The sequence below is a fragment of the Bos mutus genome, chromosome 20 (assembly GCF_027580195.1).
Source record: "Bos mutus isolate GX-2022 chromosome 20, NWIPB_WYAK_1.1, whole genome shotgun sequence".
NCBI classification, from domain to species: domain Eukaryota; kingdom Metazoa; phylum Chordata; class Mammalia; order Artiodactyla; family Bovidae; genus Bos; species Bos mutus.
The window spans coordinates 8,813,757-8,839,326 of NC_091636.1; the positions used below are offsets into that span (position 1 = coordinate 8,813,757).

The following is a 25,570-nucleotide window of genomic DNA, read 5'->3' on the forward strand; positions in this document are numbered from 1 at the left end:
GCACTGTAAATTAATTATACCCCCCAAATTTTTTTAATTAAAAAAAATTTAAAGGAAGACATTCAAATGAAAATTCACACATTTCTAAAAGATAATATCCATACATCAATCAATAAAAGAAAATGATAGAAAATGCAACTTTACTTTACAGCCATTACAAGAAACTGTCAGATATACTGCCAATGGTAAATGTTACCTGCAAAGAACTAAATGAAGGATTGGTAAGGACAAATCTTTAGCAATTTTACAGTCCTTATTAACAACAAAGATGCAGGAAATTTCAGCATTTAATATGGAATTTCATACAGAAATTATCACTGAATGAAAGAGGTACCAGTGGGATATATTAAAATACAAAGATTGAAAATCAGTGGTAGAATAAAAATTTACAACTGGCAAAAGTCTATTTTTCTTCTTGGTTAAATTAATAGCCTCAAACTCTTTCTCGTTGATTTTGTTCAGTCGCTAAATGATGTCTCCATGGACTGCAGCATATCAGGCTTCACTATCCTTTACTATCTTCAGATATTTGCTCATACTCATGTCCACTGAGTCAATAATGCCATCCATCCATCTCATCCTCTGTCGCCCCTACTTCCTCCTGCCCTCAATCTTTCTCAGCACCAATGTCTTTTCCAATGAGCTGGCTCTTCACATGAGATAGCCAAAGTATTGGAGCTTCAACTTTAGCATCAGTCCTTCCAATGAATATTCAAGGTTGATTTCCTTTAGGATTGACTGGTTTGATGTCCTTGCAGTCCAAGGGACTCTCAAGAGTCTTCTCCAGCACCATTGTTCAAAAGCCTCAATTCCTCAGTGCTCAGCTTTCTTTATGGTCCAACTCTCATATCTGTACATGGAAAAACCATGGTTTTGATGGTACATACCTTTGTCGGCAAAGTGATGTCTGTGCTTTTGAACATATTGTCTGGGTCTGTCATATCTTTCCTTCCAAGGAGTAAACGAGCATTGTTTCATTTCATGGCTGCAGTCACCGTCTGCAGTAATTATGGAGCCCAGGAAAATAAAATTTGTCACTGCTTCTATTTTTTCCACTTATATTTGTCATGCAGTTATGAGACTAGATGCCATAATCTTAAGTTTTTTGAATGTTGACTTTTAAACCAGGTTTTTCACTCTCCTCTTTTACCCTCATCAAGAGGTTCTTTAGTTCCTTTTTGCTTTCTGACATTAGAATGGTATCATCTGCATGTCTGAGGTTGTTGATATTTCTCCCAGCAATCTTGATTCCAGCTTGTGATTCATCCAGCTTGGAATTTTGCATAATGTAATCTGCATATAAGTTAAATAAATAGGATGACAATATATAGCCTTGATACAATACTTCCCCAATTTTGAACGACTCCTCTGTTCCACGTCCAGTTCTAACTGTTGCTTCTTGACCTGCGTACAGGTTTCTCAGGAGATAAAGTGGTTTGGTATTCCCATCTCTTTGAGAATTTTCCAGTTTGTTGTGATCCACACAGTCAAAGTCTTTAGTGCAGTCAGTGAAGCAGACATAGATGCTTTTTGGGAATTCCTTTGCTTTGTCTATGATTCAACGAATGTTGGCAATTTGATCTTTGGTTCCTCTGCCATTTCTAAATTCAGCCTGTATATTTGTGAATTTTCAGTTCACATACTTATGAAGCTTAGCTTGAAGGATTTTGAGCATTACTTTGCTAGCATGTGAAATGAGTGCAATTGTACGGTAGTTTGAATATTCTTTGGCTCTGACCTATCTTTAAAACAGTACTTATAGTTAATGTAAAAATATTTCTCCCAGTGGAACACGTAAAGTATTATTTGCCAGGAGCCCGATTTGTTAGCAGCTGAAGCGGCAACATGAAGCTAACCCAAGGGCTGTGGTACTGTTACTTTTCTATGAGAAAATCTCACAAATATTCCCAGTCCGAGGACTGTCCTGGCCTGAGAATGTTTGGCAGTACTACCACCTTAACATATCTGAGTACAATAAATTCAGCTCCTGGGAAGCAAAAGTATATAGAATAGATGACTTGGAAACTTTTCCAACTAATTAAGGAACCATGTGGGAGTTCTGCTCATAGCATTCTCATTTGTAGCGGAGGAAGACATACATTTACAAATAATGAAGAAAATCATATGAAATATTTTGCTGAATACACATGAATTTTACAGCTACCTCTTCCCACTAAGGATGCTTCCAATGAAAATGAGGGCATCAAGGCAGTTTTCCTTTAAATACTGGGTCAGCAGCAGTTTCGCTCAGCAGGCTGTGACGTAACTGCCCCCTGGTCGTGCTGGGTGGTCTCCATCATGCAGGGTCTCTGGCCCTTCCAGCCCCAGTCCCCAGGCCCATAGCCCCCTCCCTTCTGACTGGTGTTCCTGTAGTTGGAGGCACATAAACGATATCGTAAGCATATATCCTGGTTTCTTTGACTTAGCATCTTATCCTGTGTCTCAGAGACGTGCGTGAACTTTTATTTATTTTTTTGTTTTTGTGCGTGAACTTTTAATCGCCAGGAAGTGTTCCAGGTGGAAGTGTGCTCCCGGGGACCCTCTCACCCCTTGTTCGCAGACGCCGGCACTGTGCCCGGCGCTGGGCCGCGACGCACAGGACTCCCGTGAACCGCTCGCGCTGCCACTGTGTTGCTGGCGCGTGACTGGCGTGCAGCGTTGCTCGTTTCAGGCGCACAGCATCAGGATGCAGTTACATGTGTGTGTACACGCATCTTTCTGAGAATGTGTCTTATTTGTTTCGGTTACACGTGGAGACGTGGGCTGGGGGACTGTGGGTGGGGGACCGCGGCAAGGGTTTAACTTCATCAGAGCCTGACGGTTTCCATGACACTCATGCCTTTTTCAACCTTGCTGGTGGGTCTGAGCGTACAGCAACTCCCTGTCTCCCCTTATATTTGCAGATTTTAAAAATCTGCAGTGTTCCCGTGCGGGGGCAGTGATGGCTCACGTTCGCCTCGATTTGCATCTCTTTGGTGACTCAGGTTGTCGAGGACCTTCCCACATGCTTACTGGCCATTTGTATACTCTGGAAAAAACGTTCGTTCTGTTTTGGGGCCGATTTTATTGTGGGTTTTTATTTGTTTTTCTTTTTTTCCGTGATTGATTTATTGGAATTCTCACAAATTATATCTAAATAAACTGTGTGTGTATATAAAAAAAAATAAAAAAAAAATAAATACTGGGTCAGTATGATTTTCAAGATCATTAAAACTTCTAAGACCTTTTGTTCTTCTGAAGACAAATGCTATCACAACAAACACTATCACAAGTTTACACAACCAGCAAACCAAATTAGAAGCTCAACTGACTAATTTCTTTATATAATGAAGATGGGGTGCAAAATAAGAGGCAAATTTTTTCTTTTTAATGGAATATTAAAGTATCATTAAATATTAAGTATTATTTATAAACCATCATGGCCAGTGGCCATTACTCCAATTTTTTTTTTCCCTTTGATCTGCCATTACTCTAGTCATAGAATGCTTTTTCGAAATTGAAGACTCAGAATCACATGACAGTCCTGACAATCTCTCCCATCCTTCTTTCTGAAACAAAGGGTTTCATCATGGCTTAAAGCAGAGTACCCTACTGATCAATCCAGGAATCAAGAAATGGCTTCAACCCCAGTGAAAGATATTTTGATAATGTATCTTTCACTTACAGGAAACCAATCTCAGAATTGCAGAAGGGAAAGCATATTGAAAATTTAGTTTCCAAAACATGACCTGTGTGTAAGCCAAATGCATACATACATACATAAGTATTTGCTGTAACAGCTGAAGCAATATGTTTACACACATATAAATAAACAATGGGATCAACATTTTGAAAAAGATGCTCTCATGTATATTCAAGTGACAGAATTCAAAAATTTTGAAGGATAAACTCTTACTCCCATTTATTTGCTAGAAAACACAGTTGGACAACTATAAATATTCTTAATCCTACTGTCCCCTCTGAGCATCATAGCACTGAGGTTTCTGTGTATGGGGGAGGAAATACACAATAATAAAGACATAGATCTTCCTATTAGAGTATTATATTCCTCTGGAACAGATAGAATATACACAATAAACAGATTATTATAGATTAGGATAATCAGGGAAGGTGTCACAATCTTCCAAAGGGAAGGGTAGAACCTGTGTAAACAGGAAAAGGGGTAAAAGTATGTCAGGAGTAGGATGAAAGGTATGGGGGAAGATCAGAATCATTTGGTTTGTTCTGAGAACAATAATTTTCTGGTTGGAAGAGCGATTTGGCAACGAGATCCATGAGTTTAAAAGTTGGTTTGGCACCAGTCTTTTTCCAACAAATTATTTTTGAAGGGCATATTACCCATAATCAGTTCATTTTAAATGACCTGAAATTTGCTTTACTATAAATGGGATTTGACTAGTTAAAAAATGAGAGCAGGTCTTAGTGCCTAGTCTTTTGTCTTTGTTCATAACATTACCTTATACAAATTTGGGAGACTAGATTGATTAAACATATTTCTATGGAATAAGAAGCTTATGTGACAGTCCTGATTACAGTCTTTCATTACAAGAAAAGAATAAGAATCTATGGATTATTCATTAAAACCAAAAAAAAAAAAAACCACTTTCCTGAACTGACTAGGTTTAGAATATAATATTTTTGATATGATTACATAAAATTGCACAACTGCATGATTTCATTCAGGATTACATAATTCACCTTCATGGTTGAGAGACTACTTATGATAAACTGTACCTTCTTATTCCAAAGGGATCATAAACACTTGCTGATATGATAAAATTCTGTCCATTTGGATAAATTTATAATGTTAAATTTATTATCATTATTAAACTAAGAATCAGTAGTTTTTTTACAATTTTAGGCAACATACACAATATCTGAAGCCCAGAGCAGCACTGGCTTACTGCCTCATGCTCTATCATTAGAAAGCACAGCCTATTTAAACAAGTCATTCATTGATGAACCTGCCTTAGATTAATATACACTTTGCTTCTTGGATTCAGAAGCTATTCAGTATATAGTTATTTCAATTTGATAATTTCCTCATACAATTAAATATTTGTCATGTTCAAATTTCACACTAAAAATCATTCATGTACGTCAGGTACACCAAGGTAAGTTGAACATTTCTCATTCTAAATTCATAATGTGCTTTGTGTTAAAATTCTTGCTTATTACAAAGGAAAATTGCACACCTAAACGCTGCTTTTACTAGAATTATTTGACAGGAAAGAGAGTGACAAGTTTCGAAATAACAGTAGGCTTCCCAGGGGTGCTGAAGTGTAAGAACTGAGATACAATAGTATAAAGATACAGAGTGATTTAAAGCAATTTCATTTAAAAAAACTAGATGAACTGTGGATATATCTAGAAAAGGTAGTACCTACCCAAGAAAATGGAATGATTAAGAAAATGGAATGCTCACTATGGGGAGTATGTCTAGATAAGGCATTTCCCAAGTGTTCATCAATCACTTAAAATACAAGGGTGTTTGGCAGAGGGCAGACAAAATGTTAAACGTTCAGAGCACACACATTAATAGAAAAAATCTTTTCAGTTCGTTGTTTCAATCAAGATGTACAAACTTATCTGACCAGGAAACAATTAAATAGGTAATTCAACAATGAACCAGCTCTGTGACAACCTAGAGGTATGGGATAGGGTGGGAGGCTCAAGAGGGAGGAGACATATGTATACTTATGGCTTATCCATGGTGATGTATGACAGGAACTAACACAATATTGTAACTATCCTTCAATTAAAAATAAATAAAATTTAAAAATATACTCATGTATATATATATATATGTATGTATGTTTATGATTTATTTATATTATCTGTGGAGTAAGTTTTTTTTTTTTTTTTTTTTTTTTAAATTTTTTTTTCCGGCGACCTCCCCCTGCGCGCCAGCCCGGGCCTCTGCCCGCCCCACCCACGCACAAGCCCTGTGGAGTAAGTTTTGAGAAGAACTGAGATTTTAAAATAAAAGGTCTAAAAAATCTGCTAGATTAGGATTTACTCTTCCTTCCTCATGTTTACTGAGCTGCTAACCTGAGATATCAGAATGCTGGTTATGTAAGAGGCTCCCTCCTATACAGGTTTACAATTGTAAATGCAGATCCAATGAAAAAGACTTCTAAAGGTGTCAATCTCACTGAAGGTTTACAGAGGTCAGAGAGTAGAAACAGAACTTTCCTGACAACAATAGTGGGCAGACCTCTTTGAAGGGAATGACTGCTCCTATGTGAGTCCAGCCTGCTTTGGGATAGGGCTGTGGGAGGGCTACCTTCTAACCCTTGACCTTTCAGGGGTACGTCAAGAAAGTCGCTTGGAGATCTTTGAAATAAGTTCACATAGTTAAGAGACATGAGTCTGGAGTCCAGTTCACATATGAGAACATGCAAATAGCCTGTGGACACTGGGGTGTGACTCTGCCAAGAATCTGAAGGCTAGACACAGGCTCTTCGTTGCTTTGATGGAGGAAGCAGTAGTGCTGAGAGATGGGCTAAGAGATGGATGCCTGAAGGCTTCTCTGTGGACCAGATCTGAGTGATGCAGCAGAGCTAGCCTGACATCTTGGGTCTCATCCAAGAGCGGCTTCTGGCAGAGCACAGAGCCCTCAGCAGAGAGGCTGGTGATGGCTGCCAGGTTCTCGGGCCTCTCTTAGGGAGATGCAGGAGAGGGAATCAATGCCACTCACCTAAATGACCAGCTGTTTCTGACTAAATTGTTTCAAATGTCAAAAAGTAACAAAAACTTATTCCAGTATCCTTTATCCTCTACCAAACCCTCCTAAGATCAAGAATTTGATGATGAATTACGGCAAACATAATATGTTGAAAACTTCTGTCAATAAAGTCACAAATGAAATGATCTTTGCCTGTTTGGTGAAGAATTTATGAGTCCAAGCTGTTATTACTCATCAGGAGACATATTCTAGAATTGTTTGAACCATTACTTTCAGATATGCTTTTTAGCAAGGTGCATATATATTATATATTCTATCATATTCAACAGAGCTCCCACACTAGAAATTCTTCCTTCAGTTATAAAACATTCTTATCTGTCAGAAAGTTACTGATGTTTGTGAAGAATCTAAGTACTGTCTGATTATCCAAGGTCTAGTACCAACCAAATAATTCAGCTAAAACAAAATCCAATGAATAAATCCGTGCACAAATCTACTTTCTCTCTTTTGAGAAAAGTTTAGCACAGCAATCATTTCAATTAACACACTGTGCGTAAGAATGCATGATAGCAGCTGTTAGTATGCATTTTAAAGACTGGAGGGTGTGTGGTGACTTATCTAGATATACGGGCAACATATGTTCAGCTATGCATATGGACTTAATATAAATTACGATTGCAATATGCAAAGAGGCGAAAAGAGACATGTACAATGGCCATCTCTCTGCATTTAATCAGCTCACATTTTTCTAACATGTACAAGAGAAGTCTTTATATTATAGTAACTGTTTAAAAATTACAGAACACAAACCATGACAACACCTCAAATCAGCTTCATACATTTGAAACATGGAGCTATTTTTTTGTGGATGAAAATCAGATTTTTTTAAAAGAAAATATGTATTTAAGAGAGAAACTGGAAACAAAAGCTATGAGGACCATCTTGAAAAAACTTCAAAATATGGAAACATTGTGGTTTCCTCCTTCGAACATTTCAGCTCATTATAGTTTCGTTACTGGGCATAGTTTATTTATCTGAATACTATTAATTAAATTGACAAACTAGCTGGTTGAATATATTAGAGATAAAACCAATTACCTTCTCTTGATATTGCCGCCTTGAGGAATCCAAAGACTGGATTAGAGCCGTGGCGTGGCCAACAAACATGGCGTAGCAGGTGGCCCCGACGATCATGCTCAGCATGGTGATCCACAGGTCAGACATGCTCACGGGGGCTTGGGCTCCGTAGCCAATGCACAGCATATGACTCATCGCTTTGAAGAGCGCGTAGGAATACTGCTTTCCCCAAGAATCATTCTGCAACAGAAGAGAAAAAGGAAATAGAGTGAACCATTAGGATAGCAGAAGAAAAATGAGTATGACCGATACACAGAAGCATTATAACATTCTTGTAATAGAGCATTTACACAGATACTTCGCCCCAATAGTTAATCAAAAGACCGGATGTTTTTCAAAACTTGCTAAATACAATGAAATAGAAATAGTCTATGTTAAAATATGCAATCCTGGTCAGTTTTATATGTTTTTAAAACTAAAAATTCCTTTTGGGACAGTGGTGTGAATGAATGTTGATAAGTTCATTTTAAAATTTCCAGGAAATCTGTGTCATTCTCTAGTAATATATTATTATTTGCAAATTGAGAAATGCTGCTGATTGATATGAAGCACATAGGCTTAAGTATAGGAATTTTTGTCAAAGCTATCATATTAAAATTTTGAAAGTCCAAATGATATATTTGTATAGACCTCAATGAATACCTCAATACCTTAAATGAAAAATTAACATAATTTGGAAATACAGATCTGATAAGTGAAAAGACTTCCTTGAAGACTTCTCTGAGTAATGAATATTGAAATTCAAATGTCAAAGTTGATGATGGATGAATCTTACTGGCTTTCTGTAGAATAATAAAATAAAATAAGCAAAATAATATCTTGGAGGACACTGAAAAAAAACAAAAATGCTGACTTCTGAGATTAGTTATTAGATGCAATTTCTGATGTAATTTCAAAACTCTATCTTAAACTCAATTCTACAAAAATAAGTTATTCAATATATCTTATATATTGTCTGATAAAACTTAAAGAACTTTTTTGATCAATGTATCAAACTGCCTAGTCCAGGATTTACCTCATTTATGAGACTCAGGGTAAAATAAAAATTTGAGGCCTTTTAGTTTAAAATGTAGGGGGGGAAAGTATTGTTGAAGATAATATATAAAGAATTTTCCTTAAAATATTTAATTCATTATAAAACTTGGGATAATAGTGCTAGTTGAGTAACAACATAAACTTATACATTTCAAAAAGTTAAATTCTGGTATCATAATTATATATAATACAAGTAATACTATACTATTGTGATATCTTGAATGATCATACAATTTTTATGGCTTAGTTTTCTGACAAATTCATTCTTTATGTCATAAAAATTTATATGATTAATAATTTCATCTTCAATGATAAAACTGAAAATTACATCAGTTCCTTTTGGCTAATGCAATATCACAAATAATTTCTGATACATTTTTAATTTGGGGAAGATCTTTCTGTTGATGCAACCTTTACTGGAACTGGAGTATTTATAGCCTGGGGACAACATTAGGATGAATGTTTGATAAATTATTTTAATATATAAATTTTAGTACTTCTGGAGCTGATGATTCTCATGGAATAATTTCTAATAAATGATTTAACTCCATAAAAATCATATTCAAGAAACTCTGTCTTATTTTTATATTACAGTTTTTTTTTTTTTTTTGGTTGTTTTCAAATCAAATATTTGGTTTTTTTTTTTTTGTTTGTTTGTTTGTTTTTTAATTTTATTTTATTTTTAAACTTTACATAATTGTATTAGTTTTGCCAAATATGTAAATGAATATGGACATTGTTAAGAAATAATAGAGAAATATGTACAATTCATCAGTTCTTCTCAAAGGTGAAATCCTGCAAACTATAGAGCAATGTTACAACAAGAAACTGACATGAATATAATCCACTGATATCATTTATATTTCACTAAACGTGTACTCATTTGTATACACAAATTAGTTTTACTCAGTTTTATTACATGTATCGGTTCCTATATTCATCAACACTGTCAAGATACAGAACAATTCTATCACAACAAAGAACCATTACACTTTTTTGTAAAACCATTACACAGTTTTTCTATTGAACTTAATGTTAAATGTAAATGTATGCAATGATATTTTAATGTTTCCTCTGACATTTCCTGTAACTTTTAATTAAAGAATGATCAATGCAAGAAGCCAAAAATAGCTTCCTGATTTGTATATAACCCATAATGCCTGATTAGGTTTTATCTTCCTGTATTTTCAATTACAAGGAAAATTTAATTTAAAAATTGTCTTCCTTGTTAATAACTGGCTCATTTAAAACTTCATATGAAAATAGTGTTATTTTCCAGTGTAAGTGATGATCTTTAAATTTCTTATTGCTAGGCTGGTGCATATTTGCATCTCAATGTTGCAGGAGTTGTTAAATCTGGAGATTTTAAAATCAAGAATTCTAATAACTACCTGATAACTTTTATTGAAACGGCTATATGAATTCTTTTATCATGTAATAATTTATTGACAAAGTTTACTGTTTGAGCTCCACAGGGTCTGTCTTGGAACTTAAGAGATTTAATATTTATGTAGATACTTTGGAGATGGGTTCTTGGGCCTGACAGGTGAATCTCACCATGGTCTTCTCCTGGCTGGCATGGAAAGTCCTCCTGTGTGTCTCTGCTGCTTAGTGTTAATACTGCTGCTTCTGTTGCTGCCTTTGCCACTGCTAACCTGGACCCAGTTCAGGCCTGTCCACATTAGAGACACAAAGCATCCAAGACTGCTGAGGCGTGCATATCTGTGCCTTGCTGCCAGGCCAACTGCTTGGCTTCTGTACTTCCTGCTGTGCCTGTAGGCTTGAACCTGTATATGCACAGCTGCTACCTTGCAACGCCAATGCTCATATTCATGGTTCCATGTCCCAGTGGACTTTGCTTATGAACATAAATTCAGAGATAATGCTATTATGAATTTCAAGATGGCTGCAGCAGAGCATGAATCCAAGTGCAGAGTCCTTCCTAAAGTAGGTCCTTTTACAACTCCCAGATCATAAACCACATGTACATACAGTGTCTGTCAAATTAACTTGAGTCTGTCAAACTAACTCCTAAATAATCATAAATTTTAAAATAATGTATTAATATTAAATATATGTACAGATATTTTGTTTATTGTTTTAATACGGCTTTCTAAAGTTAAGTTTATAGATTAAAACAGAACATGATAAGTTTGAAAAATCCAACCTCATAAACTTTGGAACTGGTTGAGTCTGCAGACAAATAAAATATAACCAGTCTCATTTAGTTGAAAGTTAAGGTTCTTAAAGTGAAATTCATTTTATTTTTTTATACAATAGGTCATGTTGCCATTTTAAGCTACCCCTAGTCTCTGTCAGTATAAAATGAAATTTAATTTTAAAGAAAGAAAATTATTTATGATATTATACATGGCAAATTGTATAATGAACTCATGCACAAGTTTGCATTTTGGGGAATGAACAGAGCTCATACTCTCAGGAATACACTTAGGGTTCCCCAAATTCTAGATGTTTCATAAACAAGAAATGGAATATTTAATTAACAGAGCAACGTGCTCTATAAAAATCTTGAATGTACCTATTATTTAAAATGATACTTAAATTCTTGAAATTTGACTCAGTTTCATACTGATAATACTAAAATTGGATACATTACAAACCAAACTACAAAATAAACAAAGGTCTTTTATCCTGTGATCCATTCAAAGAATGGATAGAAAGAAAACAAGCTTGACTAGTTTCTTACTGGATTTAAATCTCTTTAGAGCTCCTAGAGAACTGCAGGTATTCACCTGTCATGGTGACTTCTACCCTGTATATGATGATCATCTCATGGACTTATATTTTCTCATAGATTAGAGTCTAAATAGCATAATTCAGTAGAGATACTCAACATTTTTTATTACTGTCAAAAGGAGTGAATAAATAAATTTTGACTATAATTAGTTAAAACCAGCATAAAAATTTCTTCCTTTATGTTGTTTAGGCATCTTGAGGTAATTAGATATAATGGAAATAATTTAAAAGTTCAAAAAGGTGTCCAATGGAGGTTGTGCTTTCTGTTCATGTTGGTTTTTTAGGAGAAGCGGCATGAGGAGCTAGAGAGTAAAGTTTAAACCAATTTCCCTAAATAATGCAACTAGATAGCTGCCAAACTATTTTATACAAGAATGTGTGTTATGTTCATTTTCAGTTATCTCCTAAGGCACACACAACAGACATACATATTCCCTTTTAAATGAGTTGAAATAAATGTCTATTATACATGCTTCATGATTCCTTTGAATCATGGAAAACTTTTCAACTCTTGTTTTATCCATCCCTTTCTCCCTTTCTCTCCATTTCTACTTCTTAAACCAGGCATGGTTTTCTCTGTACCTTTTTCCATGTTAACATAAATACATGGAAAAACACACACACACACAACACACACATTCTGAGATTGTGGCTTTTTAATCCTTCAAAAATGAATTATATTATATACATTTTTTTCTGTATATTGCTTTTCTCACAGAAATACCCCTCCAAAAGTCTAGTGATGCCACATAGCTAATTCACCCATTTTCTACTGTTTCCTAGCTTCTTCCATGACAAATTATTCTATAATAAACAATCTAATACATATAACCCTTATTTTGATCAATCAGATTCCCAGAAAAGTCTTTATTGGGTCAAAAAGCAAAGTTTTCAATTGATTTTAAAATATACTGCCAGACTGAAAAATACTGTGAGTCAGTTCAGTCGCTCAGTCATATCCAACTCTTTAAGACCCCATTGACTGCAGCACACCAGGCTTCCCTGTCCATCACCAACTTCCAGAGCTTGCTGAAATTCATGTCCATTGAGTCAGTGATGCCATTCAACCAACTCATCCTCTGTCGTCCTCTTCTCCTCCTGCCTTCAGTCTTTCCAAGCATCAGGGTCTTTTCCAGTGAGTGAGATTTTTAGCATCAGGTGGCCAAAATATTGGAGTTTCAGCTTTGGCATCAGTCCTTCCAATAAATCTTTAAGGGTGATTTCCCTTATGATTGACTGGTTGGATCTCCTTGCAGTCTAAGGGACGCTCAAGAATCTTCTTCAACAACACAGTTCAAAAGCATCAATTATTCAGCACTCAGCTTTCTTTATATTCCAACTTTCACATACATACATGACTGCTGGACAAACAATAGCTTTGATGAGATGGCCCTTTGTTGGCAAAGTAATGTCTATGCTTTTTAATATGCTGTCTAGGTTGGTCATAGCTTTTCTTCCAAGGAGGGTCTTTTAATTTCATGGCTGCACTCACCATCTGCAGCGATTTTGAAGTCCAAGAAAATAAAATTTCTCACCGTTTCCATTGTTTCCCCATCTATTTGCCATGAAGTGATGGGACTGGATGCCATGATCCTCATTGAATTTTAAACCAGCATTTTCACTCTCCTCTTTCATCTTCATCAAGAGGTTCTTTAGTTCTTCTTCACATTGTACCATAAGGGTGCTGTCATCTGCATATCCAGAGAAGGCAGTGGCAACCCACTCCAGTACTCTTGCCTGGAAAATCCCATGGACGGAGGAGACTGGCAGGCTGCAGTCCATGGGGTCGCGAAGAGTCAGACATGACTGAGCGACTTCACTTTCACTTTTCACTTTCACACATTGGAGAAGGAAATGGCAACCCACTCTAGTGTTCTTGCCTGGAGAATCTCAGGGACAGGGAGAGCCTGGTGGACTGCCGTCTATGGGGTTGCACAGAGTCAGACATGACTGAAGTGACTTAGCAGCAGCAGCATCTGCATATCTGAATATATTAATATTTCTCCTGGCAATCTTGATTCCAGCTTGTTCTTCATCCAGCCTGGAGTTTTGCATGATGTACTTTGCATATAAGTTAAATAAGCAGGGTGATGATATATAGCCTGGACGTACTCCTTACCCTATTTGGAACCAGTCTGTTGTTCCATGTTCAGTTCTAACTGTTGCTTCTTGACCTGCATACAGATTTCTCAGGAGACAGGTCAGGTGGTCTGGTATTCCCATTTCTTTAAGAATTTTTCAGAGCTTGTTGTGATCCACACAAAGGCTTTGGCATAATCAATAAAGCAGAAGTAGATGTTTATCTAGAATTCTTTTGCTTTTCTGATGATCCAACAGATATTGGCAATTTGATTTTTGGTTCTTCAGCCTTTTCTAAATCCAGCTTGAACCTCTGGAAATTCACAGTTCACGTTCTGTTGAAGCCTGGCTTGGAGAATTTTGAGCATTACTTTGCTAGCATGTGACATGTGTGCAATTGTGCGGTAGTTTGAACATACTTTGGCATTGCCTTTCTTTGGGATTGGAATGAAAACTGACCTTTTCCAGTCCTGTGGCCTTTGTTGAGATTTCCAAATTCGCTGGCATATTGAGTGCAGCACTTTCTCAGCATCATCTTTTAGGATTTGAAACAGCTCAACTGGTATTCCATCACCTCCACTAGCTTTGTTCGTAGTGATGCTTCCCAAGGCCCACTTGACTTTGCATTCTAGGATGTCTGGCTCTAGGTGAGTGATCACACTATTGTGGTTATCTGGATCATGAAGATATTTTTTTGTATAGTTCTTCTGTTCATTCTTGCCACCTCTTAATACCTTCTGCTTCTGTTAGGTACATACCAGTTCTGCCCTTTATTGTGCCCATCTTTGCATGAAATATTCCCTTGGTATCTCTAATTTTATTGAAGAGATCTCTAGTCTTTCCCATTCTATTGTTTTCCTCTATTTCTTTGCACTGATCACTGAGGAAGGCTTTCTTATCTCTCCTTGATATTCTTTGGAACTCTGCATTCAAATGGGTATATCTTTTCTTTTTGCCTTTGTCTTTTGCTTCTCTTTTTTTCTCAGCCATTTGTAAGATCTCCTCAGACAACCATTTCACTTTTTGCATTTCATTTTCTTGGGGATGGTCTTGTTCACTGCCTCCTGTACAATGTCATGAACCTCTGTCCATAGTTCTTCAGGCACTCTGTCTATCAGATCTAATCCCTTGATCTATTCCTTGAATCTATTTGTCACTTGATTTAGGCCATACCTGAATGTTCTAGTGGTTTTCCCTACTTTCTTCAATTTAAGTCTGAGTTTGGCAATAAGGAGTTCATGATCTGAGCCACAGTCAGCTCCTGATCTTGTTTTTGCTGACTGTATAGAGCTTCTCCATCTTTGGCTGCAAAGAATATAATCAATATGATTTCAGTATTGACCATCTGGGGATGTCCATGTGTAGAGTCTTTTCTTGTGTTTGCTATGACCAGTGTGTTCTCTTGGCAAAACTCTGTTAGCCTTTGCCCTGCCCTGTACTCCAAGGCCAAATTTGCCTGTTACTTCAGGTATCTCTTGACTTCCTACTTTTGCCTTCTAGTCCCTTATAATGAAACGACATGTTTTTCTATGTTAGTTCTAAAAGATCTTGTAGTTCTTCATAGACCCATTCAACCTCAGCTTCTTCAGTATTACTATTTGGGGCATAGACTTGGATTACTGTGATATTGAAATGTGCCTTGGAAATGAACAGAGATCATTCTGTCATTTTTGAGATTGCACCCAAGAACTGCATTTCAGACTTTTTTGTTGATTTTGAGGGCTATTCCATTTCTTCTAAGGGATTCTTTCCCACAATAGTAGATATAATGGTTATCTGAGTTAAATTCGCTCATTCCAGTCCATTTTAGTTCACTGATTCCTAAAATGTCGATGTTCATGCTTGCCATCTACTGTTTGACCACTTCTAATTTACCTTGATTCATGGACCTGACATTCCAGGTTCCTGTGCAATATTGTTCTTTACAGCATCGGGCTTTACTTCTATTACTAGTTCCATCCACAACTGGGCATTGTTTTCATTTTGACTCTGTCTCTTCTTTCTTTCTGGAGTTATTTCCCCACTCTTCTCCAGTAGCATATTGGGCACCTACCAATCTGGGGACTTCATCTTTCAGTGTATTCTTTTTGAATTTTCATACTGTTCATGGGGTTTACAAGGCAAGGATGCTGAACAGGTTTGCCATTCCCTTCTCCAGGGGACCATGTTTTGTCAGAATTCTCCACCAAGACCCATCCATCTTGGGTGGCCATGTTTCCCAAAACAAGTTTTCCAAAAACATGTAAAAATATACTCATCACTTTCTATAGTGAGAAAAGCTATTATTATTTATAATAAATAAAAGCTATTATTTTTATATTTCATTGGGTAGGGAACTTAAGAAGGTGTTCACATACTTATTAATTAATTAGACCTCTTTTCTGATGAAATTCTTATTTTTCTTTATTTTAAAATACGGTAATATTTTGAAGACTGGATATCAATTCTTTATTTGGTTTAAATATTTACATATAATTTACTCTTTGCCATACAAAGTTATCATTTTATGTAGAAAAATAAATTGTAAGGAAATGGCAACCCACCCCAGTTCTTGCCTGGAAAATCCCATGGACAGAGGAGCCTGGTAGGCTACAGTTCATGGGGTCACACAGCATCAGACATGACTGAGTGACTTCTTTCACTTTGACAGCTACAAATTTCCTGTATTGGTTTAAAAAACTCTCTAAATTGGAGATTATTCACAGGTCCTAAATTTCTTGAGATTATGTTATTTTATGTTTACTTATATTTACATCTTTTATCTAAGTAAGGTTTTTTGCCTTTGGTACACAGAACGAAGTTCACATTTTCTTTCATTCTATAAAGTTTCTCTCTTGAGACAGCATATGACTTCTAACCTAATCCCCACTGACAGAAAAATTGTCTCCTTTGTTATATACTGTCTTTACACCATGGGTGTTTGTTTCTTGGCTCCATATTTTGCTCCATTAACCTGCCTGACTATTTCCATGTTGGTAGAATATGGTTTTAAAATACAGTAACCTTAGAATCTATATATCTATAAATAGAATCTATTTATCTGTCTATCTATCTACCTATCCATAAAGCAAAGACCCCTCTCAATCCTAACGGGAGTTTAAATTGAGTTACTGAGTAAAGGAATTTGAGCAATACCATGTTTTAAGCAGAAAAAGAAAATGTGGATAGATGATTGCAGATGTGGGACAGGATATTTGAGAGAAAACTCTTATAGGAACAGTCATCAAATCCAGAAAATTCATTGTCTACCTATCTATCAAAAGAGTTACTCACGAATTAGCCAGTCTAAAATATAAAATGATATGTAAGAAAATAAGGACTACACTAGCAAACATATTGATGGCTAGATCTGAAGGCATCACAACAGTTTTTTAGTATAATATGAAAAACTGATTCAGAAAACATTCAGAAAACTAAGATCATGGCATCCATCCCATCATTTCATGGCAGATAGATGGGGAAACAGTGGAAACAGTGGCTGACTATTTTTCGGGGCTCCAAAATCACTGCAGATAGAGATTGCAGCAATGAAATTAAAAGACGCTTACTCCTTGCAAGGAAAGTTATGACCAACCTAGGCAGCATATTCAAAAGCAGAGACATTACTTTGCCAACAAAGGTCCATCTAGTCAAGGCTATGGTTTTCCCAGTGGTCATGTATGGATGTGAGAGTTGGACTGTAAAGAAAGCTGAGCGCTGAAGAACTGATGCTTTTAAACTATGGTGTTGGAGAAGACTCCTGAGAGTCCCTTGGACTGCAAGGAAATCCAACCAGTCCATTCTAAAGGAGATCAGTCCTGGGTGTTCATTGGAAGGACTGATGCTGAAGCTGAAACTCCAATACTTTGGCCACCTCATGAGAAGAGCTGACTCATTGGAAAAGATCCTGATGCCGGGAAAGATTAAGGTCAGGAGGAGAAGGGGACAACAGAGGATGGGATGGTTGGACGGCATCATCGACTCGATGGACAGGGGTTTGGGTGGACTCCGGGAGTTGGTGATGGACAGGGAGGCCTGGCGTGCTGCAGTTCATGGGGTCGCAAAGAGTCGGACACGACTGAGCTACTGAACTGAACTGAACTGACCTGAACTGAAAAACTGAAGTTTCTCAACAGGGAATGATACAATCTGAAAGGACAAAATTTATACTTTAAGAAGACTGATCAGGAAGCATTGTTGCAGAGTCATTCTAAACTGAGGATGATTTTTTCTGCCTAAGGGACATGTGGCAACATAAGGAGACCTTTTTGTTTTTAGTGGGTAGAAGCTAGTGAAGCTGCCAAACATCCTAAATTTGCAGGAACGTTCTCCCACAGCATAGAATTATCTGGCCCCAAATGCCAACAATGATGAACTGAGAAATCCTAGTGTGGTGGACAGACTTAACAATGGATTGTTGTTGCTGCTATTCAGTTACTAAGTTGTGTCTCTTTGTGATCCCATGGACTGCAGCCTGTCAGGATCCTTGCCCATGGGATTTTCCAGGCAAGAATACTGAAGTGGGTTGCCATTTCCTTCTCCAAACAGTGCATACAGAAGTCAATTTAAAAGCTATTACAAGTTTAAGGAAGGTGAAATGAGAGCAAAAATCATATAAAGGTGTAAAGTATAAAACAACAAGAACAACAGGTTTTTCATAAAATGGTAAAAGAGGTGTCCTTCCCTGGTGGCTCACTGGTAGAGAATCCACCTCCCAATGTGGGAGATGTGGCTTTGATCCCTGTGTTGGAAAAATCACCTGGAGAAGGAAATGACAACCCACTCCAGTAGTCTTGCCTGGGAAATCCCATGGACAGAGGTGCCTGCAGGGCTACCGACCATGGGGCTGCCATGAATCAAACACAACTTCACAATTGAGCATGCCCGTGAAAGAAACAGGATATTAGAATAACTCAGGGGGTTATAAAATTTTTAGAAAGATTCATGCAATATATGCTTTTCTTTATGGAGGAGAGTGGATCCCACCACCTAATCAGGTGATGGGATCCTCTCTATTATTCTATGAGACCAGTATCATTGAATTTCCACCGCACACATTGTGTTTACAAGACTCAAAACAGCCTTCACAGTGGTATGTAAGTGTTTAGGTGGCAACCATGTGATTATGAGGCTGTTGTTGAAAGAATCCCACCTGGAGGAACAGTATTTTATGCCATTACCTCCATCATCTTTTATCCCTTCTCATCCTTCCCACCACCCACCGACCCACTACTGCAATCCTAACAGGAAAAATTCAAGTTGGAAAATTAGATTGACTGTGATAAAATAGAAATACAGCATTATCTTTGAAAACTAATATGATAAAAAGAGCATGTATAGCTCTAAATTGTTCAAGGCACTGATTATTATATTAAACTAGTTTAGTCTTATCATCATACAATTCTTAAGATGATGTTGAGGTAGAAAACATAGTGACTTGCTCAAGGTTACCAATTTGTAAGTGGAATAATCCACTTCTATAACCCAGGCAGTCAGACTCTGGGGACCATATTATTATTAACCACTTTATTAACCCAGGCAGGCAGGCTCTAGGGAGCACATTATTAACCACTCTATATGATACTGATTGTGACTTTGTAAACTTAATTATATTTACAACTTCAGGCAAAATATTAAGGGAGAAAGACTAACTGACCAGCTCAAATTTCACATTTCAGCCCTTATTTAATAGAGCAAATTAAAATAAGGCAAAGAATAGGCATAAAGAAAGAAAAGAGAATATTAGAGGCTTTTGTGAAAAATCCAAGAACGTTTCTATTCCCAATACATTCTATTTATTTTATTATGTGGCTGTTCTCTTTTCATCTTTCAAAAATGATTCTATCATATTTTAGTCTACATCAACAATAACATGAATAAGAAACTGTATGCTAACAGTGCTTTACCATACCATCTAAATATTACCAGTATACATGTTATCTGAATCTTACTGAAAGTAAATAAGTTGTCTGTGAGCTCTGATTTAATTAGGGCTTATCTTGTTTTCATTTCAAGTAATGGTTTACTAACAAATTGCTCCTTATAGATTATTTTTTATTATTCAAAGTATTCACTCATTTAATTCATCACTTCATTGAGATATCATTGAAACTGATTATCTCTTGAGGAAAATGTACTGAGCCAGGTTATAGGAAAATATACATATATATGATAATTTTATTATACTATCAGGGAAATTTCATATAAAAATTATATTTTGAATTTTCTCTAGGTTTACTTAAAATCCTTTGTAAGCATTTGATTTGACACTCTGTTTGTACTGCTATTGAATTTGGGACAGAGTGAAGGGATGTGGCAAAAAGAGAAATATTTATTCTACAGTGTCTAAGATATCCTGACACAGGACATTCAAATTCAAATTAAACCACTTAGTAACACAACATGGCAACAAAAGTTTTCCAGTTCATCATCTTTCACGTGAATTAAATTTTTGTTAAGTTAGGAGGCCAAAATATTCCATCATTGAATACCTGAAATAACTATTCATCTTTTGAAAGCGAATATAAATATGTTAAGTAGGTAAAATCTTAGCAAAATCTGATACACAGAATTTAGAGGTTCAAAAATTCACACATGGGTCTGACCCTGTGCTGTGCTCTGGGGGCACCCGGGTGATCAAGATAAAAATCCCTGACTGACGGGGGCCAACGTCGTGGAGAGGCAGACACTAAACAAACACGTGTGTGTGTGTGAGGTCACGATAAGGGATATTAGAGGAAAATAAAGCAGGAATGGACCGTGGTGGAGGGAAGGCCAGATGTGTAGGCTGATATTTGAGTGAGGAGGGCCGGGAAGAGCCGGGGAAGCGGCACAGGCAAAGGCCAAGAGGAGGGGGTCCAACCGGCCAGCAGGGAAACCCACCTGTCTGCGGCAGAGGAGGGACAGAGTTGGGGACGAGGAGGCCAACGGAAGGCAGAAGCCACCTGCTTCGGGATGGGTCTGGGACCCACTGCTGGGGATCAGCGTTTAATTCCAAGTGATCTGGGTCCGTGGAGGGCTTTAGGGTTCTAGCTGGGTATTTATGGCCTGCGGCTGCTGTAACAAATGACCACAAACCATGTGGCTTGCAACAACGGAAATGTATCCTCTCACAGTTCTGAAAGGCGGAAGTCCAAGTTCAAGGTGTGGGCAGGGCCATGTTCCCTCTGAAGGTTCTAGGGGAGGGTCCTTCCTGGCCTCTTTCAGCTTCCAGTGGCTGCAGATGCCTTCGGTTCGTGGCCCCATCCCCCAAGTCTCTGTCTGGTCCTCACAGGCCTCCTCTCTGGGTCTCTCTATGTCCAAATACTCCTCTCGTTTCTCTAAATACACCTGTCATTGGAATTAGGGCCCATTGCTCAAGAATGGATCATCTCTAGATCCTTGACTGATTTTACCGGCAAAAACTCTGTTTCTGGGACTTCCCTGGCAGTCCAGTGGTTAAGAATCTGCCTTCCAGGGACTTCCCTGGTGGTCCAGTGGCTAAGACTCCACTCTCCCAATGCAGAGGGCCCAGGTTCAATCCCTGGTCAGGGAACTGATCCCACATGCCACACAATTAAGGGTTCCCAAGCTACAACTAAAGATCCTGCATGCCAGAACTAAGACCTGGCAAAGCCAAATAAATGAATAAAAACATTTAGAAAAACAAAACAAAAAAAGAATCTGCAAAAAAAAAAAATTCACACATGTATTCTTAAGTTATTAAAGAAGAGGGATAACAAAATAGAAACTAGAAACCCAGGTAGAGAATCAGCAAGGTTACTAAATTTCTATCAGTGTGTTTAATTACTTTCATGATTATTGAATAAACTTATTAGTTATACCAATTATATCAATGCCAATCAGACCAAAAGGAATTGTGTTATATAAGGAATATAACACAATATAATATGCCTGAAGTCATAACAAGTGTCAGTAAAATAGGTCACCAATTCCAAATATACTGTATTCACTTGAATATGTTATGATTTTACTTTATCTGTATTTACAAAAACAGAATTAGGGCAGTAAACAGTTGTTCTCCATCGATTTCACAGTGCTGAAGAAGGATACCATCAACAGACTTTTTGTGCAAGCTTTATTGCTTTGCCTGAGTGCTCAGTCACATTCAACTCTTTGAAACCCCATGGACTATAGCCTGCCATATTTTTCTGTCCATGGGACTATCCCAGCAAGAATACTGGAGAAGATTGACATTTTCTCCTCCAGGGGATCTTCATGACCCAAGGATCGACCCTGTGTTTTCTGTAGCTTCTGTATTGGCAGGCAGATTTTTACCACTGCGCGACCTGGGAAGCTTTATACTGAATAGTAATTGGAATGGAATTAACTCAATTTTAAGTATTAATTTTAGTTATTTTTTCTTTGAAATACGTCCCCTAGAATTATTGGATTCATATATTTATTACAAACCCAAACATTTAAACAACATTTTTGGTGAGGTCCCCATCTTAGTTGAATGAAACACAGTGACTTTTTGTTACAGATCATATTAAGTGATAATGTCAGTAGGAAGACAAGTAGAGATCATTTCAATGTGAGTACTCAGTCATGGCTGACTCTTTGCAACCCCATGGACTGTAGCCCCCTGGGCTCCCCTGTCCATGTATTTTCCAGGCAAGAATACTGGAGTGGGTTGCCATTTCCTACTTCAGGTGATATTCCTAACCCAAGGATCGAATGTGTGTCTCCTGTGTTTCCTGCACTGGCAGGCAAATTCTTTGCCACTGTGCCACCTGGGAAACCCACTCAACTCAGTGAGTCCACCCTCAACTCAATGAGCCCATCACACATTGAATTATTCAGTAGGAATATTGTGCATGCCATTTCTAAGGAGATCTGTGGTAAAGAATGCCAGCAATGGTAGGTGTAATGTCAAAATGGGGATAACCAAAATAAATACTTCTTTAAAATATATATATTGCAACATTTTCCCTATAGCATGGTGTGGTGCAAAGTAAACATTAACCCCAAAGTTCACAAGAAGATAGAGACCCTACCAACACTGTCCTTTTGTTAATTCCGTGACCTATCAACTTTGCTATGTAACATTAACACTGTATTTTAAAAAGTACTGTGGGTTTCCCTCATAGCTCAGTTGGTAAGGACTATATCTGCAATGCAGGAGACCCTGGTTCAATTCCTGGGTTGGGAAGATCCTCTGGAGAAGGGATAGGCTACCCACTGCAGTATTCTGGCCTGGAGAATTCCATGGACTGTATAGTCCATGGGGTTGCAAAGAGTCAGACACAACTGAGTGACTTTCAGTTTCAGGAAATAGTGAATCATTTCTATTCCAGTCACATGATAGAAGATCTTGAATTCTTGTAATATATATTTGTACTCTTGATAGTAATATTTCCAAATAAATCCAAAGCCATGAATTTTAGCAATGACATTAAAAAAAAATCAGATATACAGTCACATGTATTTATTTCAGTTGGGGAAATTTATTTTTCTTATTTGTAGTGTTATGATCTGCTTACAATGCTTACAAACATTTGCACCTTTGGCATCAAACCTTTTGCATTACAAGAGAGTTTAAACACTTTATTTTTAGCAATAAAATACAAAGTAACTGAATAACTAAATTGTTGCTAACATAAACAGAATGATGGCTGGTCATTTTAAGAGCTTGATTTAGGCATGTTCCCTGGTCAGTTAATCCTTTGAATTCTTTCTTGTTTCATTAGTGGTGACAAAATACAAAATCCGAATTAAGTAGGTTTATAAATTAAAGTTTAACAGTGATTTAGATTATGGATATTTTCCTCACAATTTTTTGAATGTTGATGTATTATTTTAAAATAAAAGTTAAACAAATCAATAAATTACTTTTAAATTTGGCATGTCTATTAACTCCAATTTTTGTACTAAGAATTCATTAACACAGAAAGGCACTAATTGGACATTATTTCAAGATTTTAAAAGTGATTTTTTTTATTAGAATTAGCATTTCAAGAAAAATATTTCTTTGTTGTATCTCTTTGCACAATATAAGAAATTGTATTTTACACATTTTCTATATATAAATATTGGTAGATATATGTTATATACACAATAGTATAAAGGAACAATGGAAGAGATTAGCATAAACAGAACATTTAACTCTTTGCAAGATACTATTACATCATCTCAGACTTCCCTTGTAGCTAAGTTGGTAAAGAATCTGCCTTCGATGCAAGAGACCTGGGTTCAATCCCCGGTCTGGAAAATCCTCTGGAGAAGGAAATAGCAACCCACTCCAGTATTCTTGCCTGGAGAATCCCATGGAGAGAGGAGTCTGGTGGGCTACAGTCCGTGGGGTTGCAAGAGTCAGACATGCCTCAGTGACTAAACCACCAGCATTTCATCATCTCGTTGCTCCTTATAAAATTCTTGAAACCTGATATTGTTATTACAGGGAAGGAATACAAAGCTTGGAAAAATTAAATTTCTTGAAAAAAGAAATTTTTTTTCAAAGTTACACACTTGTAGGTGACAAAGCTGGAATGAAACCACAGGTCTGCTGAAGCATAGTATAATCCTCTCCATTCCAAATATCATAGCCATGTATTTCATAACCATTATATAAGTAAAATTCATGATAATTATTATGAAGATTTTTCAAGCATTTTAAGAACATAACTGTAGCACAGAAATTCTTTACAGTATGTGCATACTTTCATTGCAAACGGAAAAGGAAATCTCTACTGCACCTTATGGGAATTTAGAGGAAAAATTATCTCAGGTTTTCATCAGAGAAGACCTCTGAGGAAAAATTCCCTGGAGCATCTGAGGTCAATAAAGATGGCTTGGTTATAGGGTTGTATTTCACTTTCATATTTTCCTATTGGCCAAGAACTCTCAAAGGCTTCTCCTGCTTTCCTCCTATCCCCATAGCCAAGGATGGAGCAAACTATCTTGGTCTCTAATAAGAATGAGTCTTTTGAAAGGAAATCCTTGTCTGAGACTTAATCCTCCAGAGAGTTGGAAGGTGCCCGTGACATTGGAAGGCAAATTCAACATGAAACAGTAACTGATGCCATGTACTGTCACTCAACATCTGGCTGAAGTAAAATAAGCAATTGATGTCATTTTCTAAGTGCTTTTATTTAATATGCACGCAAAGAGTCAGACATGATTTAGTGACTGAACAACAAATGTGCGTTAAATTAATTGTATGGGTTTTAGCAAAGCAGCTCTGCACTGATTATCTTCCAATTAGTAGATCATCTCCTTTTTATGGCATTCTTAAGTTGTTAACTCTGCTAATGAGAGGTTTTTGCATCTTACTAATGTTAAAAATGACTAAAATTAAAGTGAAATGAAGAATCATAGTCTTATTGCTAGGCTCAAACTTCTACTCTTAATAAGAAAAGTAGCTACCTGAGACATAAAAGAAGCAGAGAGTAAAGAACATTTTTCCAGCCTGAGCATAGCCTTTGGGTGGTTATTATTAATTATTAGAGTGTAAAATTTACTAAATATGCAATTTCTGTTTATGTTGCCATATAAAAACAAGGAATTAGATTTTCTTCCTAGATAATTTGCACATATGTCAATTTGTATGGCAGATGGTGGACTGTAGAAAGAATCTGCTTTTTATTCAGGTTAAATCAATCAGTTTACACAAAAGACTGACTCATAAAGTAGCTGTATATAAAAAAGTGGATACGGAATAAGATGTTTATGTGTTTTCCACATAACATGTCCTCTAAGTTTATGAATAGGCCGTGTATGTGTGTGTGTCTTAATTTAACAAATCTGTTTGTAACATTTTCTATTGCTAGGTACAATTGTAACCTCTTTACAAACATGTAAGTCATGAAGAATTTTATTGAAATATAATGTTCAGAAACAAGTATAATTAAAATATTAAAAAAATTTAGACCATAGAAAAAGAAATGTGTAAGC

The 25,570-nt window shown here is 36.7% G+C and overlaps 1 protein-coding gene across 1 annotated transcript in view; it reads right to left on the reverse strand.

Annotated features, from left to right (window-relative positions):
- The window catches only part of HCN1 (hyperpolarization activated cyclic nucleotide gated potassium channel 1), a 447,988-nt gene that overhangs the window by 118,175 nt on the left and 304,243 nt on the right, over positions 1–25,570 (reverse strand). The window contains exon 4 of the mRNA XM_070357822.1: positions 7,787–8,005. Coding sequence (XP_070213923.1) covers positions 7,787–8,005 — 219 coding nt within the window. The remainder of the gene's footprint in view (positions 1–7,786; positions 8,006–25,570) is intronic.